Source organism: Trachurus japonicus, chromosome 21, assembly GCF_045865225.1.
Source record: "Trachurus japonicus isolate A0001 chromosome 21, Traja_1.0".
In the NCBI taxonomy this organism is placed as follows: domain Eukaryota; kingdom Metazoa; phylum Chordata; class Actinopteri; order Carangiformes; family Carangidae; genus Trachurus; species Trachurus japonicus.
In genome coordinates, this window is record NC_140927.1 from 12,196,315 (window position 1) to 12,215,673 (window position 19,359).

At 43.2% G+C, this 19,359-nt stretch overlaps 2 protein-coding genes across 3 annotated transcripts in view; one reads left to right on the forward strand and one right to left on the reverse strand.

Moving 5' to 3' along the window:
* The window catches only part of asb1 (ankyrin repeat and SOCS box containing 1), a 230,980-nt gene that overhangs the window by 104,581 nt on the left and 107,040 nt on the right, over nt 1-19,359 (forward strand). The gene's annotated exons all lie outside the window — the stretch shown is intronic.
* The window catches only part of hdac4 (histone deacetylase 4), a 133,311-nt gene that overhangs the window by 40,592 nt on the left and 73,360 nt on the right, over nt 1-19,359 (reverse strand). For both annotated transcript variants that reach the window (XM_085764291.1, XM_085764292.1), the window contains 8 exons: nt 13,427-13,642; nt 13,195-13,340; nt 12,395-12,545; nt 9,221-9,341; nt 7,697-7,815; nt 1,247-1,375; nt 928-1,034; nt 97-210 (listed from right to left, as the gene is read on the reverse strand). In XM_085764291.1, the coding sequence (XP_085620417.1) occupies nt 97-210; nt 928-1,034; nt 1,247-1,375; nt 7,697-7,815; nt 9,221-9,341; nt 12,395-12,545; nt 13,195-13,340; nt 13,427-13,642 (1,103 nt within the window). The remainder of the gene's footprint in view (nt 1-96; nt 211-927; nt 1,035-1,246; nt 1,376-7,696; nt 7,816-9,220; nt 9,342-12,394; nt 12,546-13,194; nt 13,341-13,426; nt 13,643-19,359) is intronic.

Consider the following 19,359-nt stretch of genomic DNA (forward strand, 5'->3'; position numbering starts at 1 on the left):
ACCCTTCATGTACACAACCACAAAGACAGCATGCATGTCATGCAAACTCGTCGTTTATTGTACGATTGTATAATATTGTGTACTGAGTGTACTCACAGTGTTAGTGAGGCCTGTGGCTGGCAGTCCCAGGGTGATGTTGGGTAGAGAAGGGGAGGTGTATAGAGAGAGTTGGCTAACTGAACCTTCCCTCAGTCTGTGAAGCAGGGAGGCCTGGACACACACACACACACACAACCACATCACAGTAAATACTCACACAGTTCAGATGCAAAGCAGACACACTGCTACATACACAATGTTACTTCCTTGTTTAACTATATTCGTGGGAACCCTTCGGGGATAACAAATATCTAAGTCCTTTACCCAAAACCTTACACATCACAACTGAACGTCAAACCCCCGACTGACACCCTGACCCAGTGTTATTCAACCTTGGGGTTGGGACCCCACATGGGGTCGCCTGGAATTCAAATGGGGTCGCCTGAAATGTCTAGTAATTGATAAAAATATTCTTTTAACTTATTATTATTCTTTTTTAAATGATGATGAAAAACAATCTTAAACAACTGTATTCTATACTTTCACTTTCTCAAATATAAATCGAGTTCAAATAAAATGCAGCATATAAAAATATCTGAGCTGACACATGATTGAGAGCAGCGATCGCGGGGTCGTCAGAAATTTGTGATGTCAAAATGGGGTCACGAGTCAAAAAAAAAAGGTTGGGAACCACTGCCCTAACCCCAAAACCAAATTTTAGCCAATTTAGCCATTTAAACTCATGGGGTCCTCACAAACCTGTTGAACCCCACAAGTATAGTGGGTTTCCAGTTTCCAAAACCCACCATTATAGTAAAACAAACCCACACACTCAACATTAAGATCAATAGACACACATGTGCACACATGTAATATAATGTTGGTTACCTCTCCTGGGCTGCTGGAGATGTTGACCCCGTTCTCACTTGGGATGTTACTGGAGCTGTTGTTTGGGGAGCTGGGACCTGAGCCTGGTGCACTGTTGCATGCAGACTCTGAAGTACATGCAACACAGGAAATAGGTTTTATAACTAATAATTTACTTTTTATATTAAACACTGTAAAGAAAAAAATCTGGTTTTGCAAAATCCAGACACTGTGGGTTTCAAATATGAGGATATAAATCTTCAACTTGTCTGTCAAAATACTACAAAAACTGAATTCTGCACATCTTTATCTCAATACCAAACTGAAACCACCGACTCACCAGCCACGTCTAGGGAACGCTTCTTGGCAGTAGTGATCGGACCGTCTTTCCTGCGGAGCAGAGGGCTGCTGCGGCGCTCAGTCACCTTCTGCTTTAGCCTGGAGCGAACCTTCAGGTTGGGCTCAGAGGCTGATGAGAAACACAGGGGGAAAAAAAGATGAGATAGAGAACGTGACATTTCTGTCTGGAGTCAGATAAAACCTTCAGTAAACAGACTGTCAATGCCGTCTCTTGTTTTTAGTCCCAACCACATCGCAAAATGTCTAGCAGTAGTGGATAGCTCAGTGAGCTAATGCAGTACAAAGGTTTGATTTGTAAATGGAAATGCACTGATTCTAAAAATATTAATCTGCTAAAACCCTGAGTGTCATTTTCAACCCCTAAATATGTTGAAAATGACAGCTTCCCTCTAAACTGGCCCTCTACTTTGTGGATGACTGCTGGGCCACCAGAGTGGGAGCATGTTTGCGGGTTTGTAGCGGGGCTAATGAGCTCGTCCCTACAGGCCACGCTGTATGTGTTGGCCGACAGATTCAGGAGCTGAGGTTAGCCGTTAGCCGTCATCATGTGACGGAGGCGAAGCGCCGCAACAAGGGCTCAAACAGCCAACTGGCAGCTTTCTTGACCCCACACTTAATGATGCTGCCTCCATGCTTTGCTAATGAACACAGCTTGTTTCCAGACACTTTCAATTAAAAAAAGTCACCAGAGTGTGTCCTCATGTGTTTTTTGTGAGCGTATGGGTATGTGTGTGTGTGTCTGTGTGTGTCTGAGTCTACATTTCTCGGGGGCTCTACTTGGAAACAGATGCTCCCATTCTGGATTTGCTACGGAGCTGTGCTGGTGAGTGGCCTGACCTTTTCTGGCCAGTATTGCCTTGGTGTCTCTGCCAGACTACACCAAACACAGGCAGTTTTATTCTACTCCCTCTTCCACTGGCTTCCTTCCGTTCAATTAGCCAGAGCTGGACAGCTGACCAACGGCTGACCCTGTGCTCGTTCCACGACCTTGAATCACACAGAGCACGCTAAGCTTCTCAGAAAATGAGCAGAGATTCGATTGCTGTGTCTTTTGTGTACTGTATTCTTTGTCAATCGGGGTCATTACAAACTTCCCACCCCCCGTTCGTCCTTCCTGCAGCCTTGAATGCTAATCAAGGTAAGATGAAGCTTTACCAAGTTTTAATGTACTTCAAAGAGGTACAGGCACTATACCTCCTGGTCAGTGGGGATGAGCTGACCTATAGTGAATCTATAATGTCTAAGTACTTTTTTTAAATGCACTTTCAGTTGTATGGGGAACTGCGCTGCTGAAGATATTAAACTCAATTATTTAAAAAAGTGCTTCTTCTGAGTGGAGGCCACTCTTCCTAAGTCTTTGTTAATTGGGATGGGCTGGGTCAGGATAAAATGCTGTGCATTAGCTGAACTGGAGGAGAAGAAAAGACGATGAAAGGAAAAGGCAAAGCACATTCACACTGAAGTTTTTCACTAATGCAAGACTTGTGGTAATTTAAGACTTTAACATTATCACAGTTATTTTCATAATAGTCATAATTTGATATAAACACATGCATTTCAACAATTGCTCTGGAGAAGCAGCTGTTCTTAGCTGTGCTATCTGTGAGTCTGCTCAGATGTGAATGTGCAGTGACCATCATGAAACCTCATCATTTTGTAATGATGGGATGTGTAAATGCATCACACTGCTGAGTGCTTGGCTGGAATCTTCTTCTATCTTTGTTATTGTTTCAGATGACATCCAGATAAAGTACATTATGAAAGAGTAAACTATTTCTAAACACCACCATCGGAATAGGATGTGGGTATGTCTTGACACCAACAGTATGTCACTTACATTATCTCCTTTAAATATCAACCCGGCATCACAGGAGACATTATCACACTGTCAGGAACTACTAACAGTAGGCGGAAAAGTGATAGAAACTGCCGGTGCCAGGAAAGAGGGCACATAGAAAGGATGGGGTGGGGAGGCAAGGTTGTGTTTGTGCATCCAATTAAGAAATGGATGGAGAGAGAGGGAGAGACAGACAGGAGAGAGGGAGAGATTGAAGGTTAGAGGGAGGTTAGGAGGACAAGTAAAGGAGAAAGAGAGGGAAGGTGAAGTAGGAGTGTGGTCGCAGTGGGGGTGTTCACCTCAGGACACAGTGACTTTGAAGGGTGTTAATGCCGACTGGGCAAAAGCACACCAGTGTGCACACGTGCGAACACACTCGCTGCAGAGGGCCCAGACTGGTTTTACTGCTGACGCTGGCATTTCACTGTAGCCCTCTCTCCCTCCCTCCTTCGCCTCCATCCATCCGCCCCCCCACTTTCCTCTCTTTCCCTCTAATACCCCACCTCTCCCTCCTTCCTCTGCCCCTTCTCTCCTTCATTGCTGAGCCTCTCTCTTTCGTCTGTTCTCCCCTTCCGACGCGAGCAACCGCCGGCCGCCTCGTCCCTGAGTCACTGTCCTTCTCCATGATGGTGATGACCCAGATGCACATCAGCATTTTTTCTGACTTCCTGCCACTGTCTCATTTATAAAACTTTACAGTCTCTCATCTCATAAGAGCATTTCTTCTTCTTCTGCATTTTTGTGGCTGCCACCGCGCAGTCCTGACCTTATAGAGGTAACATTTAAAAAGACATTTCCACATTAGCCATGAGCTGCCAAACTGGCTTTTAAGTGGAAGTGATACAACACACCTGCCCTGACTCCAAGACAGTATATTTTTATGTGTATTTAATTTCTATGCTATATATTATGGTCAATGCAGTGTCCTGGTATCTTTTAAAACACTACAAAACCCTTAAGCCTGTCCATCTGATGGCATATCAATACCAGATTAAACATCTCTACAAGTGGTGCTTAGTATTTCAATAGGGAGTGTAGGAGGAAACTGGTTCTCTCATACAAAACATATTGATCAGTTACTCAACTGTTTTGACAAATGGGAGTCCCAAGCTGCTATAATCATGCTCGGGGAAGCCGTGCCGCTCTTCCAGGAGAAGGCAGAGAGATTTATAGAAATCAATAGAGTAGTTTTCTGAAACTCATCGACAGCGCTTCCCTGAAACATCATATGTGGTTGATACATTAGATAGATAGATTAGGAGGATGTAAACACATAGACAGACATATTTGCTTCGTTTTCACGCATTTTTGAGAAACACGAAGGCTGATAAACCAGAGTAAATTTGATTATAATCCCATTATTGCATAGATAGGTTGTTGCAAGATGTCAATTCTTAGTTACGGTTTTCAAAAGACACTTAATACTTAAATAACATCAAAATATTTAACTATCACTCTTGTGTGCGTATGAAGTGGATACGAGCACAATACACCAAAAAGCAGGCTGACATTTTCCCTCTGACAGTCACTACTAATGAGGCCTTTTCACGGAGGTGACACGAGCTTGTTAAAATCAGTGGCGACCATTACTGACTGTTGTGAGCGGGTGAGGTGGGTGGAAAAGCGGATGGTGATTTTTTTTATTCCCTTATTTACATTTTAGCTATTTAGCTGCCATTTATAACACGACGGAGCGGCCCACGGGTGAACCGGCAAAGACATTTTAAATTCCATAATCATCAACATCAAAAGCAGCGCTATGGGAGCCTGAGGTTTAAACGTATAAAACACCAGGTTGAGACCAGTGAGTTTAGCCTGATTCAGAATGAGTCCAACAACAACAACTCCAACAACCAACAGGGATTCAAATATGGAGGCAGGAGCTGAGTGTCAGGATGACCAGTCATCTCCAATGGCATCAGAGGAGATGGGACTAATCTTGGTCAGTGGGTTACAAAGTGATGATCATGTTGCATGGTTCTGTATTTAAACTAGAGCACTTCAGCCATCTTGGTCAAGCAATAGCACAGTGTGGTTAATTTTACTAATTATTTATTGCATTTTAGACTGTTAACATCTATGTTTCGTCCCCGTGGAATTATAAGGGTCTATCTGACATTTTTGTCAAAATTGAGTTATTCACATATACCACTTCTGATATTTTTTCAAGTTTTATGCATTTTTGGTCATTTAATCTGGAAAGCAAAAAGGTTGTATCTACAAACTCAAACTTGGTCTTATAAGGTTCTAAACGTCTTTATCTCAAATCTGGTCAGAATGCAGATAGAACCTTATAATTCCAAGGAGACGGTTTATGTCCATTATTACATTAGTGTTTTTATCTGCATTATTGTCATCTGTGTTTTGTGTTTGTTTGTTTGTTGTCTTCTGCTCCCCACTGTAGATGAATTGCCCCTCCCCCTCAAGAAGCTTATGCCTCTTGTCAGGCCATCATTGTAAATAAGAACATGTTCTTAATTGATTTCGCCTGGTTAAATAAAGGTTAAATAAAAAAAAATAAAAATAAAAATTGGGGACAAATAAAGTTGAAAGTTGAATATTCTTTTCTGCTCTCTCAAAGTGTGTAATAGATGATTAAATAAAGAACATAATTTAATGTGGATATCTTGCATGCTCTAAATATTGAGTGCACATTGTGGTACACATTGTGGAAGTGTGTGTGTGTGTGTGTGTGTGTGTGTGTGAATGAGAGAGGGAGAAAGGGGTCATCATGACAACTCTGCATCTGTCATGAAGGCCTGACAGACTTCCTGCCGCAGCATTCAAAGTGGCCCTCTGTGTTCTAACAGCCATAATCACAAAGCCCCTCAGACGTGGACAATGGGCCCCTGTTGTCATCTACTGTACGCCTCGACGGGCTAAAGAGAAGAAGAATTCTTTACGTACGTTTATAATTTACACGCATACATTAGCAGCGCGGCTCACCACGGGCAAAAACGTCATGTGTGACAATTCCGCTCGTCAGAGTGGCGCACAACTGTGGTGATCGCTGTCACTCACTTCCTCTTTAACACAGTCCATCTCTGTTCCTGCCCGTCTAATCTGATCTATATCTGCTCACTATTGACACAACAGCTCCTTAACAGCCGTGCCATATATGTGCACATGTGCAGTCACTGTTGCCTCTCTGCCTCTACACACAACTGACACGAATCTCAATCGCTCATTTTCTTTATATCCACGGTGATGTGTGAGTGTGTGTGCGCTACACGGCTTGTCGTGCCCCCCGTCAGTCTGAACCGTGAACCTGTGAGTTGTGAATACTGGACAAACTGAAACTCTTTATTATATCCGAGTTGTCCCTGAAAGTTGAAACTTGCGGTCTGAGGTTGTGTGCCAGGATAAATCTCTCCTGCCTCCAGTTCACAGCAGGTGGGCAGGAGTGCAGAGTACACAGAGTTTAGCCACCAGCTGTGAAAGCAGGCAGTGATACTGCCAAAGCAGCTGCTGACGCTAAGTGAATAATCACAGCTTGGCCGTATTTGACATGGACAGAAGGACAGAGAAATAACAGTGCGAGGCATCCAAAAGGCAGGAACTGTGGTTTGTTTCCTGGGACACGTCTCCGAGCGGCCCAGAGTTGTTTTGTTGAACAGTGTGATCGGCAAACCTCTGTGAAAGAGTGTGACTTGAATGTGTCCGTCAATATCAGTGTGAGTGAGTATAAAACATGACGGTTTCTTTAAAGATCCCATGTGTATACACACAGTACGTCTGTCCGAAGGCCCCATGATGTCCGCTCTCTCTGGGTCATTATAAAAATCACTGTAAGATGATTTAAAGGGACAGTTCAACATTTTGGCAAATTGGCCCATTTCCATAATCCCTATAGTCATAGCAGAACGTTACGAGACAGAGTTGTTTTCGAGGTAAATTCATGCAAAACCACTGATGCGCGTTCCCGTCGGGGGCAGTTTTTCGGCGAGCAGTCTCTGCATTTGCCTTGAAAACAACTCTGTCTCGTAACGTTCCATTACTATCTCATAGTGTGGTGAATGTGCAGGTCACAACTTCACGAGAGCGTTTTGGAGTTGTTGGATTGTGTATTTGATGAGTTTGATGAGGGAAACCAAGAAATCCCATTAGCCTCCGTAGCGTAGCTCTGAGCAGCTCACGGCTCTGCTCCGCCGTTCTGAAAATAGCTTGCACCGACAAATAAAGGTAACCAACCTACTCCTGAGACTATAGGGATTATGGTAATGGACAATTTGCCAAAAATGTTGAACTATCCCTTTAAAACAATTTTCAACTGGTTTCAGGATTTCTACTGCTCCACTTTCAAGTGCTTTCCCTCTCTGTTCTTCCATCTCATTTCGATTAAATTCAAAAGACTTCATTAAATAACCTCTGGTATCTACTTTTAAGAATATTTTAGGGACTCTTTTATTCCCCTGCTGGCTCCTGGTTCATCTGCCTAACTCTAATACCCAATGAGCCATTTCAATTGCTTATGCAGAGAAAAGGGAGATTAGGGTGTCCTTCTGGACAGGTAATGGAGAGTTGGCTGTAAGAAGTATATGGAATGTGGACATCCAGATGTACCAAAACCTCAGTGCTGGTGCTGGTCTGTACCTGTTTTGCGGAGAGGGAAGTCGTCTTTTGAGTCATATGTGCCCAGCATTGGGTGGTTGTACGCCGACAACCCTGTCTGAGGCGGAGAGCTCTGGTCCAAAGAGCTGTGCTGGGTTTTTCTACAAAGAAATATAAAAAGGAAAACATTAAAATATTATAACTACAATGTGCAAAATGATTCTCTCATGTGAACTCTGGCTCCATGTGTGCATATAAATACAGCTGTGTGGACAACAATGTGAGTGGATGGAAAAAAGAGACAAATAATGTAGAGAGCATCTTCCCCTTTTCACCTGAAGACAGCAAAGAGGTTTGGTTTCCTGTTTGAAAGGTGAGTGCTAAATGCACAGAGATGTGGGATAAGAGGACTAAAAGGAGGAATACATGTATAGAAGAAGTGAGGGGAAAGCAAACAGGTTAGAGCCTTGGGAAACTGAAATGGTGATGACAGTGAAAAGTATTTTTCCTCAGTGATGGCGCACACCTTAAGTTGTGTGCGCTTCTGCCTTGGCAGAAATGCTTAAAGCCTCTTCAAATATTTAAAGCATAGGAGAGGTGCAATTGTCTTTTCTTTCTGCCCACTTCAAACACGCACATACAACACAAACACACCTCAAAGACAGCCGGCTGCCTATCACACACAACAAACACTGACAGAAAAAAAACAAAAAAAGGCTTTTTCTTTCAACATCTTCTCTGTAGAGAGGTGACTCTCACGCTGATGTTGGAGACACACACAACAGAGCCTCGTAATCAGCACATGGGTCACCATGTTTCCAAAGACATGGTGATGATATGAACAGGCAACAATTATAGGCTCATAAAACCATCAAAATCATACCAGCTACAGTAAGTCTGCACTAATAATCCATATATACTGTATGAAAATCACACTATGGACAGTCACTATATCTGGTTTCTCAACACAAAGGAACATCCAACAAAAGTCATATCATCACCTTGATTTTTTATTTATTTATTGTGCAGCCCTAATACCAACTCATACTGTAAATCATCAGTATTGAGTGATTTTTAATCCTTCACATTTTTTCTTTCTCTCTTTTTTTTAATTTTTTTTTTTATAAAAGGAGAATAATAAAGTAACCTTCAAAAATCTACGATCAAACAGCATGACAAATAAGGGTGTGGTATTTTCCTTCACTTGCTTTCTAAAACAGTTACATGTGAAGAATCTAGTGTTGAGGTGTGTGAGGAGTGTAAATCAGGATATATTCTGCACCTTCACAATAAGTTTAAAAGGCTTCCTATAGAAAAAGGACATTTTATGAATTAGACAATGATTCTTGGCATGAAGGAGACACAGTTATGTGCATGTAGAGCACATGCAGGAAAACTCAGTTCTTGCTTTGTGTGTTTCACGTAGTTAGAAATGTGGGTGAAGTGGAATTTCATACCGTCATAACCTTGAATGCAGAGTTTATAGTCGGTAAATTATTTAACGGTGTTCAACAAGTTAGACTCCGGGCTGTAAGTGGCTCTGTGGTGGTCGGCTGAGACACTCACCCATACCAGTAGCGTGGGTCGCTGGGCAGACAGTGGTTTAGATTTCGCTGAGCCAGGGCTTTCTTCTTGTTCAGGACAAACTCCTGAAGCCGCATCTTTACCTCTGTACTGGCAACTGCACCTAAACAGAGACAGAGGACAGAACAATGGGCCTGAGGTAAGAATACTGTATTTTTACAATATTCATCATACACACAAACTGTGTAAAAACACAGACAGACAAAAGCCATGTTGCCCAGCACAAAAAATAGCTTCTGCATTTCAGAAGTTTATGATTCAGTGCCTTCTGCTGTACAGTACTTCATGTTCAATCTGTGACACCAGCGATGAGATTATAACAACATCGATCCCTGTGTTGACAGATAATGGGTTTCTAGCTACATGCAGAGTGCACAGTCTTCAGAGTTTCACTGTATCTCTCCACAGAGACGGCGGCTGTGCTGCGTGACTCGTCTCGACACACATCATGAGCTCCGCCCGGCTCTCGGTCTCTCCTCAATTACCACCCTCATTTCACAGCTTCGAACAAATTGTCCAGGGAGGGAGATGAGTGAGAGGGAACGAGAGAACCACAAAAAAATATGAGGAACAGAGTGAGGAGAGCCATAAAGGGAGGGGGCAAAAAAAAGTGTTTTGAGAATACAGGAAAATCAACAGAGGTGTGTTTTTCTAAGAATGTCTCAGAGGGAGTGATAACAGGTGACGTTAAGCCGGAGAGTAAAAGTGGGAAGAAAAGGAGTAGTCTACGTGAAAGCGACAACAGCTAATATATGATCTCTAAATCATGGTGCAGCTGGAAGTGCTGACATCCCAATATGTCCGCTTTGCCACTGAAGCAAATTGGCTTTTATGAGACTGCCTTCTATGCAATTTACTGCAGCACTTAACAAAGCTTCCTCTGTTTACAACCCAATGCTCTTTCCACAGACGTCAAACTGTAGGCTGTCCAGCGTAGAAAGGCTGAGAAAAGGAACTTTCACTGGCAAAAAAAAAAAAATCACGGCTCCAAATGTGCATCGACCACTATTTTCAAAAAGATTTTTACTCATCGCAGCCCGTCCAAAAACACCCACGTGAGACCATTTAACAGCCGTGCTAACAATAATAAAAGAAAAACCACCATCTGTTTTGATGAGACTGTAAGTATGAATAATAAGCATGCAGGTGTATGCAGCAAAATATAAATCAAGCCATTTATAATATTTCTGTTTCATTCAAATGTGTCCGTACACATGCCAGTGTGAGAGATGACAGCAATTCAAGTGCTGCAAAACATTAAGTGACATGTGCGACTGAGCGAGGCAGGGCCAGGCGAGGTGAGGCGAGTTTATTTGTGTTGTGTCGAGTCTGTCGACGTAGTGAGTCAAGTCTCTCGTGCTGCCTTTTATTTATGTCGTTTACAACAATTACAGGAACAAGAGAAGCAATTGACTTGGCACGGATGGAATAACTGCCACACAAGCTCCTCCTGCCATTGAGATATGCAGTTGTATAACATTATCATAATAGATGCAATAGAACTTCCCTTGCGGTTGTATGCCAAAAATGTGGCCTTTACACTGTACCTTTAACTTCAAATTTTAAGCACTTCCTCCTTGAGTCTTGGGATAGATCTGAACAAATTCCCTTGAGGCAATTCTGAGTTATGGGGTTTACAAGGCATGTAGTAATAATAAAACCTATATCCAAATAAATTCCTCCTTCAAATGTAAACTAAAATACAGTAAATGGATGAAGTCAGTGAACAGTGAATTTTCCTGCTCTGGTGATATAGCTGTCATTTTGTTCCTTGGACAGAATGGCACGAGGAAACAAGAGCAGTTTATGAAGATGGAGGCTGTGCCACTTGAACGTCTAGCTCGCTCTCTCTGTCTGGTCTTGGCCGTCTTTCTCTGAAAGTCCCCGTGGTGACCGTGCTGCTCTCACTGCTCCGACTGTGCTGTGAGGACAGGTGCTGTGACAGAGGCCCTGTGAGGGTCAAGTCCCTCCTGCACCTGCTGTGATAAACTGACACAGAGCTTCGGCGCAGTTACAACAGATGTTGGCAGCGTTGAGGAGGTGGAGGGTGAATCTATGCTCGGTCAAACATGAGAGCTATGTTTAGAGCTCGCTCACCATGCTACTGGCCCATGAGAATGCAAACACACTGACACACAACCGATCTCTAGCATCTCACAGTTTGAATGCCACAGGACCAGCAATTGATTAATAATAATTAATGATTAATAAATAACAAGTTACAAATGAACAGATATCAAAGATCAAAGGTCAGGGTCAAATTTTTGGCCTTGTACCTGTTACATTTCAGTGACGATTTAAAGAGACCCCGATGAGTTTGCTTTTGGTTATAAAAGAGTCTCATATTAATGTGGATGAATCTACGTTACCCACACTTGTTAATGGCTCCATTTTCGATAAATACATCATTTTGTCTTTATAGTTGTTTTGATATTATTATTTAGTGGTCGACTAACCCAGCATTTCCTACTGTACTTTCGATTTCCCAGACGCTACCCAGCGGGTCATGGGAACAACGCCACCGGATCGCTAGTTGGCATCGTTTATGGTCGGACCTACGACGGTATCTGATCGTCTTTGATCCTCCAACTTTCATTCTGGATTAATGAAAACATTCTTGGCAAATGTTGTCGCTTTTGTCTGTCTTTTCGCCGGCCCAAGAATTTCATTGTGCGCGTGGAGGCTCATGGGAAATGTAGTGTGAAAGCACTTCGCTTTCTGAAACTCCTCGTAGTCCCTTTAAACAAAGTCCCTTCAAAACTTTCAGGAACATTCGTTTCTCCGTCTTTGCATCTCATCTTTGATTTACTCTCTGGTTAGTTTAGCATTTCTTTTGTTAGTCTGGCATTTGGTCCATGTGGGGAAATTTTCATTATCTTTTATTATCTATAATCTATTAAATTCCTTTTCTTTCTTTTTTGGGTTAAATGAATGTGTGCCTCCTCTACCTGTCATGTTCTCAGAGCCAGGACAAAACTATGACAGAAAGACATTTTATATTCAAACAGTCAAAGCATAGTGCATGAATACATAGGATAAGTCCCATTCATATTTATAAAGAAATGGCCAGCCATGATCAGTTTGTACAAGTGCACAACACGCCCCAACCAGATAAAAGAGTTGGTCATTAGCTCCACACCAACAGTTGCTACTTACTCTCTTGTCCCCTCTCCTTGTTCTTGAGCTGATGGAGTTTGTGTTCCCGCTGCTGCTTCTCCATCTGCTGCTCCTGACGCTGCTGCTCGATCTTCCTATGATGCTCCAGCAGTTCCTGTTGGTGTTTAAGTGCCAGTAATTCCTGTTGGTGCTGGAGGAGGGAGACAAGGACATTAAAGGAAGAATGAGAACAAGAAGACACAGCAGATGGGACAGGTCAGAAACATCAGAGCTGGGCTGATATTTGTTCTAACAAGGTGCAGCTACTGTATGGCTTATTGTACAGAAACACTGATGTGAACGTTAGTTCTTCTAAACGTATGACATCACCACGGTTGAATCCATAATGAGAGGCATGCTAACCTGGAGTCTGGGCAGACAGTGAGACACATTTGAGTTATTTTCAGCACAGACTGATTGTCCCTGTTGGCTGACCAGTGAGGCTTTTTAGTAGAATGAGTCACATACAAAATACACACACACACAAAGGTGCACTGGGGCCAATGGTCTTGCCATGAAGATGACTAAGCAGCAAAGTACTGCCACCAGATCAAATTACTGCACCATGCTCACTTAAGTGTACACATGCATGCTTCCTCCTGTCCTTCAGAAGGAGAGGAGAGGAGAGGAGAGGAGAGGAGAGGAGAGGAGAGGAGGAGAGGAGAGGAGAGGAGAGGAGAGGAGAGGAGAGGAGAGGAGAGGAGAGGAGAGGAGAGGAGAGGAGAGGAGAGGAGAGGAGAGGAGAGGATAAAGGAGAGGAGAGGAGAGGAGAGGATAAAGGAGAGGAGAGGAGAGTTCACCTTGATATGATCCTGAAGCTGAGCTTCATGTTGTCGCGACAGCTGCTCATGCTGCCTCTGAAACTCGGCGATGAGTAGCTGTCTCTGAAGTTGCTGCTTGTGTTTCAGAGCCACCAGCTCCTGCTGCAGCTGCTGATCCTGGTGGCCTATACGAGTTTACAGAGAGTTTATCAAGCTTAGTATATGAAGCGAGGGCACACAGTCACGCCACAAGTTTTTAATCCCGACTCACCAATGACTGGCCCGCGGCCCTGCTCTGTCGACGTGGGACAGGCCGTGGAGGTGGGCTGTATGGGGTGGCTTTGGGGAACCAGGCCAAAAGGAGGCTGTTGGTGGTGGTGGTGGTGGGGGTGGGGGTGGGGGTGGTCCACTACGCGCAGATCCATGGGTAGGATGGTAGTGGTGGTGGGGGGCACCTGCGTGGGCAGCGCTGCCGTGCTCACGTCCACTGAAAGAGAAAGACGAGGTTTGCTTAGAACATACGGTGCACTTTCTAGAAAGGTCCAACAACCTTCCAAATTACACTAAAAATACAAAGAAGACGGTTTAATGCAGAATTATAAACTTTCTCTTAACTGTAAGTATGAGACGTTATACACACTCCTTCCTCATACACACACACTTTGAAAAATGAAAACAGACAAAAAGGAAAGCTCCCTTGAATACACCTCATGTGGACTATGCACATCTGTGTGCCATCAAGAGTTTGACCCCAACTATAGTGTTGTCTCTGAGGGTTGTTGAGTTCAAATATATTGGAGTCCTTACTGCAGTACAGAGCCTCAACACAATTCACTGAATTTTGATTAAAAAAAAAAAAAACGTTTTTTAAAACTGGAAAATTTATTACGTAACTTTATTCTCAAATAATCTAATGCATACATTTCAACTAACAATAGCAGTCAAAACACCTCATCCTGTCTCTTATCCAACTTAGACTGAGGAATAATTATTTGTTACACCAGCCGCCTGGACAAGATTCAAGATTGAAATACTTTATTTGTCACCCTGTCCAATGGTACATGGTGGAACAAATCCTGTTACTCAGGTCCTGTGTGGTGGAAAAAGCAATAGTATAATAATAACTATATAATAATAAACCCTAATAAAATAAATAATACTAATAAATATTAGCAGCAATAGCAGCAGGTAAAAAGCAAAGTACAGTGCAAGTGTCTGCTGAAAATTTGGTGAACCCAATCAGTGTTAGGTTAAAAAACAGAGAGTTCAATAGCCTGATAGCTTCTGGGGAGAAGCTTTTATTTAACCTGGTGGTTCTGGACGCTGCAGCCTTCACTCCACACTGACCGTGGCTGCTCGACATGTTGGAAAACTAAAGACGTCAGCCCGTTTTATCGTTGTACTGTATGCAGTGAATAAGAGGATTAACAACAACACCAGAAACACAAAATCAAAAGTGTCTGGGATTTTAAGAGCCAAACACGGCCTGTGCTGTGGTGAGAGCAAAGTGTATAGGATGCTCCCATAATGGAGTGTTTACACACATCTGTACAAACATCACTCTCACAGAGAAAACCCTGCTCACACACTTTTCTGCGCACAAACAAGTCAAAACACAAACCGCAACAAGCACGCAGGTACAGTAGACTGATGAAACACGGCAGCAGAGAGCAGAAACAATCCTCCTGCAACATGAGTTTTGCAGCGGGGATTTGCTGACACGCACATACAGACTTACAGTACTGCGTGTGTGAGCAGTGACACTAGGTTTTGCTTACTGTAAGTGGAATGAGGACCGACCGTGTGGTGGTGGTGGTGGTGGTGTGAGTCTTCAAAAAAGGAAAGTGTGGTTGTGTCTGAAGTAGATGGATTCCCAGTGCGACTGAGAGGATGTAGTCGACAACGACAATGGGGCTGAACATGATGTTTGGAAATATAAAGGTAACAGGTTTGAGTTCTACAGTCAGGCTAAGGGAAAACACTGAAGCTCAGTTCAGCAGCCATGTCAATGTAAGAAACAGCACTAAATTTGATTCCATTTGAGTATGGAGTAGCTTAAATATTCATTCGTTTCGTTTTCTATACCGCTTATCCTGCACTAGGGTCACGGGTGAGGTAGAGCCTATCTCAGCTGACTTCGGGCGAGAGGCGGGGTACACCCTGGACAGGTCGCCAGTCTATCACAGGGCTAACATATATAGACAGACAACCATTCATGCTCTCATTCACACCTATGGGCAATTTAGAGTCACCAATTAAATAAAAATCTATGAAATACTTAAATAAATTAGGTTAAGTAAGTTTACCTCGCATTTGTCATTCCATAACTAATTACTCACTGAAATTGGGTAACATTTGATTTTTGATTTGATTGAATTTGATTGTTAGTAGGTATCTAATAATTATTATTGAAAATTAATCAATACGAGTAATTGTTACTGTTCTAATGTCAATGTTTTTAATCAACAAACTGATCAAAAAAACAAAGAAAGCTACAAAGACAACCATTTCATTTACACGAAAGGTGAATGGAACACCAATATAGATTTAAGAGGTTTTTTTCCCCCATCAACAGTTTCAAATGTGATTCAGAGCATGAACCAGAAAATATCAACGGCCGTTTGTGTTACGTTCCTTAATCTCCAACATACATCTGAATAAATCCAGCAGAGTATAGTGCGGGCCTGCAGCGCTGCTGATACGCAGATATGCACAAGAGCAAGCAAACACAGGAAAAGTACTAATATCCCTGCATCAGCATGGGTTGACATGCAAAAACTAGGGTATTAGTGCAATCAGATTATTTTTTCCAAAACAAGTAAACAACACAGCAGCTTACACACAAACAGTAGTACAACCCCACAACACAACACGAGAGAAAGAAGTGAAGAAGAAAAAAAAAAGCAAATTAAATATTTGCCAGATTTAAAGCTCTGACATGTAACTAGAATTTTGCGTGCTGGGATCAAACACTGTCAACACGCTAACTTTATTTATTATTTAAACTACTTGAAGGCTACATTTCCCTGAGTATCTGGAGACAGTGTGCTGCTGGAGGAGCTGCACATATTGAATTTTTTCAATAAAAACATAAACCCTGTTCGAGAAGCCTCAGGTAAACCATCATCTTTAGGTTCAAACAAATAAACAAGAGAAAATCTTTAAACTCTACACAGTTCATAAATTCTTGATTTGTGCTTTTACGTCTCGACACAAGATCAAACCCTCCTGAGCGACGTTCGCTCTCGGATCGATATCTGCTCCGTGGAGGACCACCTCGCCACCGTGCCACATGGCCTCTGCCAGCCATCAATACCCTGAAACGAGTGGAGAGCCATCTCCATATCATGGATTGTCCTGACGTTACCCCCCTCAGCCACCCACCCACCCCCAGTGACCAATGAGGTGGCGATGGAGTTGCAGTTACTTTGCCGAGAGCCAATGACATCTTTGGTACTGGGCAGGTTTTTCAGTGCGGGGAGGAAACCTGACACCACCCAACGGGACAGCGGGGAGAAAAGAAAGGGTGTGGCCACCCTGGGCCAGACATGCTGGTGCTTCACTGCTACATGTGCCTATGTGTGTTTAATTGTATCTCTATGCTTGTGAAGGCTTGTTTGAGAGCTGGACATTAGGAGTAAGTATTCTTTCTTTGGTTTTAACAAGCATGAGATTTAATCACATACAGCAGGGGGGCGGGGTTGGGGGTGGGTTCATTAAAGGAGTCGAAATGATGTGTTTATTATTACACAACTAGACAATAGTGTCAGCTGAGTTTGCTATGAGAGGAGCTCACAGTTGAATCCATTTTCTCTTCTTCATGGGTAAAGATCATGAGGATGGGAGCAGGCCGTGTGCACATGTGCATGTTAAACGATACCTGCACCTCTGACCTACAAATTTGTATGTTTGCCACTTCCACAATGACGGACCGATGGGAGGAGAGCCTCATAAGAAGATGCCACTGTTTATCCTTCTCACTATACACAGTCGATGCCAGTCACCCGTGCTACAAAAACAAAGGCTCTCCCAGTGAACCGTGGTAAACTCTCCACCTCTCCCGTTTCGCAGGACACGCATACGTATACACACATGCCCGTCAACTGTTTACACACACTTAATAAGCAATAAACATCAAGGTCAAATAAACAAAACCTTTTGTTGGGCCATCAATCAGGTCAGTGGACTTCAAACAGAGTGTCACTCTGCACACTGGGGCCCTTTCACCGAGGCTCTGGCGCTGGTCATCCTAGCCCCCGCGGTGCCAAACATGCACGGAGCATCACCTTAATTAACGCCTCCTCTTCTCTATATTTTCCCATATGGCCTTGCGCTGGTCATCTCCGGAAACAAAGCCCTGCCATTCCTGTCCCGCTAAATGGGGCTGGAGTTGGAGTAGCACTTGCTCTCAACACCAAATGCTGTCTTCCATATACTGTAGGCATGCCATAGGGGGCTGCACAAAGGCTTGTTTGTTTTCATAGACAAATGCCCCACCCCCCCCACCACCCCCCACCCCACCCCGAAAACTACAAATTAAGAGATTTACACATGCTTCCACGCTTTCCCATGCAACAACAAAATCCTAAGTCAATTTGGATGAATAGAAAATAGAAGAGTCTGCACATGATCTATAAAAATATACTGAAATCTATTAGAAGAGAATAAATGGTAACATGTACTACAGTACATGTCTCTGTCAAGGCTTGAACGTTTGCCTCCTTGTATTGTGTGGCTTATACTGTAAGTGACAAATTGTTTTCACAGCAAAGATCAGTGAAATGGCTGAAAACAAAAAAATGTCAGACTCCAACATTTACAAAGGAGGTGACGACCAACTTGCTGTGCCAGCTAAAGCCACCAAAAGTTATGCATGACACACACGAATAAAGAATAAAAGAATAAATGAAACAAATTACACAAAAATATGTTGTTTCCTTTACAAACTTTGTGTTCTGTTTCTATTTATATGTGCAGTTTAAACTTTGTGTTTTATTACACCTTGCAGAAGTATGGATGTAAGCTCTATGTGTGTGTGACTAAACCTGGTTTCTCCCATGAGAAAAAATGTGGAAAACTCAAATCTGGAATACCTGGATGTATGTTTTGCTCTATGAACAGAGATGGTCAGTGGGCGTCTTGAGCCACTTCTCCTCCAGCCTGGGGGCTGCGGGTGCAGGCAGCAGCACAGAGACACAGATGGAGGTGGTGTAATCACTGCTCAGCCCGGCTAACCGCACTGACGGGCCCATTAAGATTGCACCGAGAGCCACGGCTGCCAATGGATCGTGATGTTACTGAAGCTACGCAGTGACAACCACTGTTTTGACAACCTTCATTTATTTACTGTTCGTGTGTGTGTGTGTGTGAACACTCGCTGTGCTGTCACTTCAGTGCCCAGAGTAAACACATCTACTTTTATACTTTTCTTTACTCTTTTTGGTTGGATTCCTTTGACAAAGGAGAGAAGCCGCGGGGGAAGTGAGTCTTTCCAGACAGTGCAAAACTCATGCGTGATATGGGATGTGGAAATACATGATCAAGGACAGCTGTTTTGATTTAACTGGGTATTGTTTCTGACCTGCACCAGGCTGTGATGGCACTTTACTCCACAAACTGTGCATTTTCCTCACTGCACAGTTTGTCATACGGTACAGTCGCACCACGGCTAATTCAAAGATCACATCTGTGTCAGGTCTGACCGACGGTTGACGGTCAGACTGACATGACTGTCACAGGACCCGCTGTTAGCTGTGCCGTGACAAAAACAACAGTGTCTCTCTGCATAACAATCCCCAGAAGCTTGTTTACAGTAAACAAAGCTTTGTGAATGGCAGCAGGCCAACTGGGCGACATGCAGTGCCCAACAGGGTGCAGACACCTGTGAAGCAATTAGCCCAGCTTACAAGGATGGCACTTTATGAATAAGCACGACATTATGGTGCGGAGCCAACGGGAGGAGAGAGAGGTGGTTGCATAAGCTGACTCACCCCTGACGGCACCGGGCATGATAACACAAAACATTCCTGCCGAAGGCCTGGCTGTGCCCTGCAGGATACACACTAACATTTATAGTCACTATTCACAGATTTTTATCCAAATGAATGCAAAGCACAAGCATGCCTTTGTTATCTCGCGTCATCAGCACGTTAAGAAAAACGTGTTTATGAGTGATGACTGTGAATTTTTCTCTAAAATGTACAC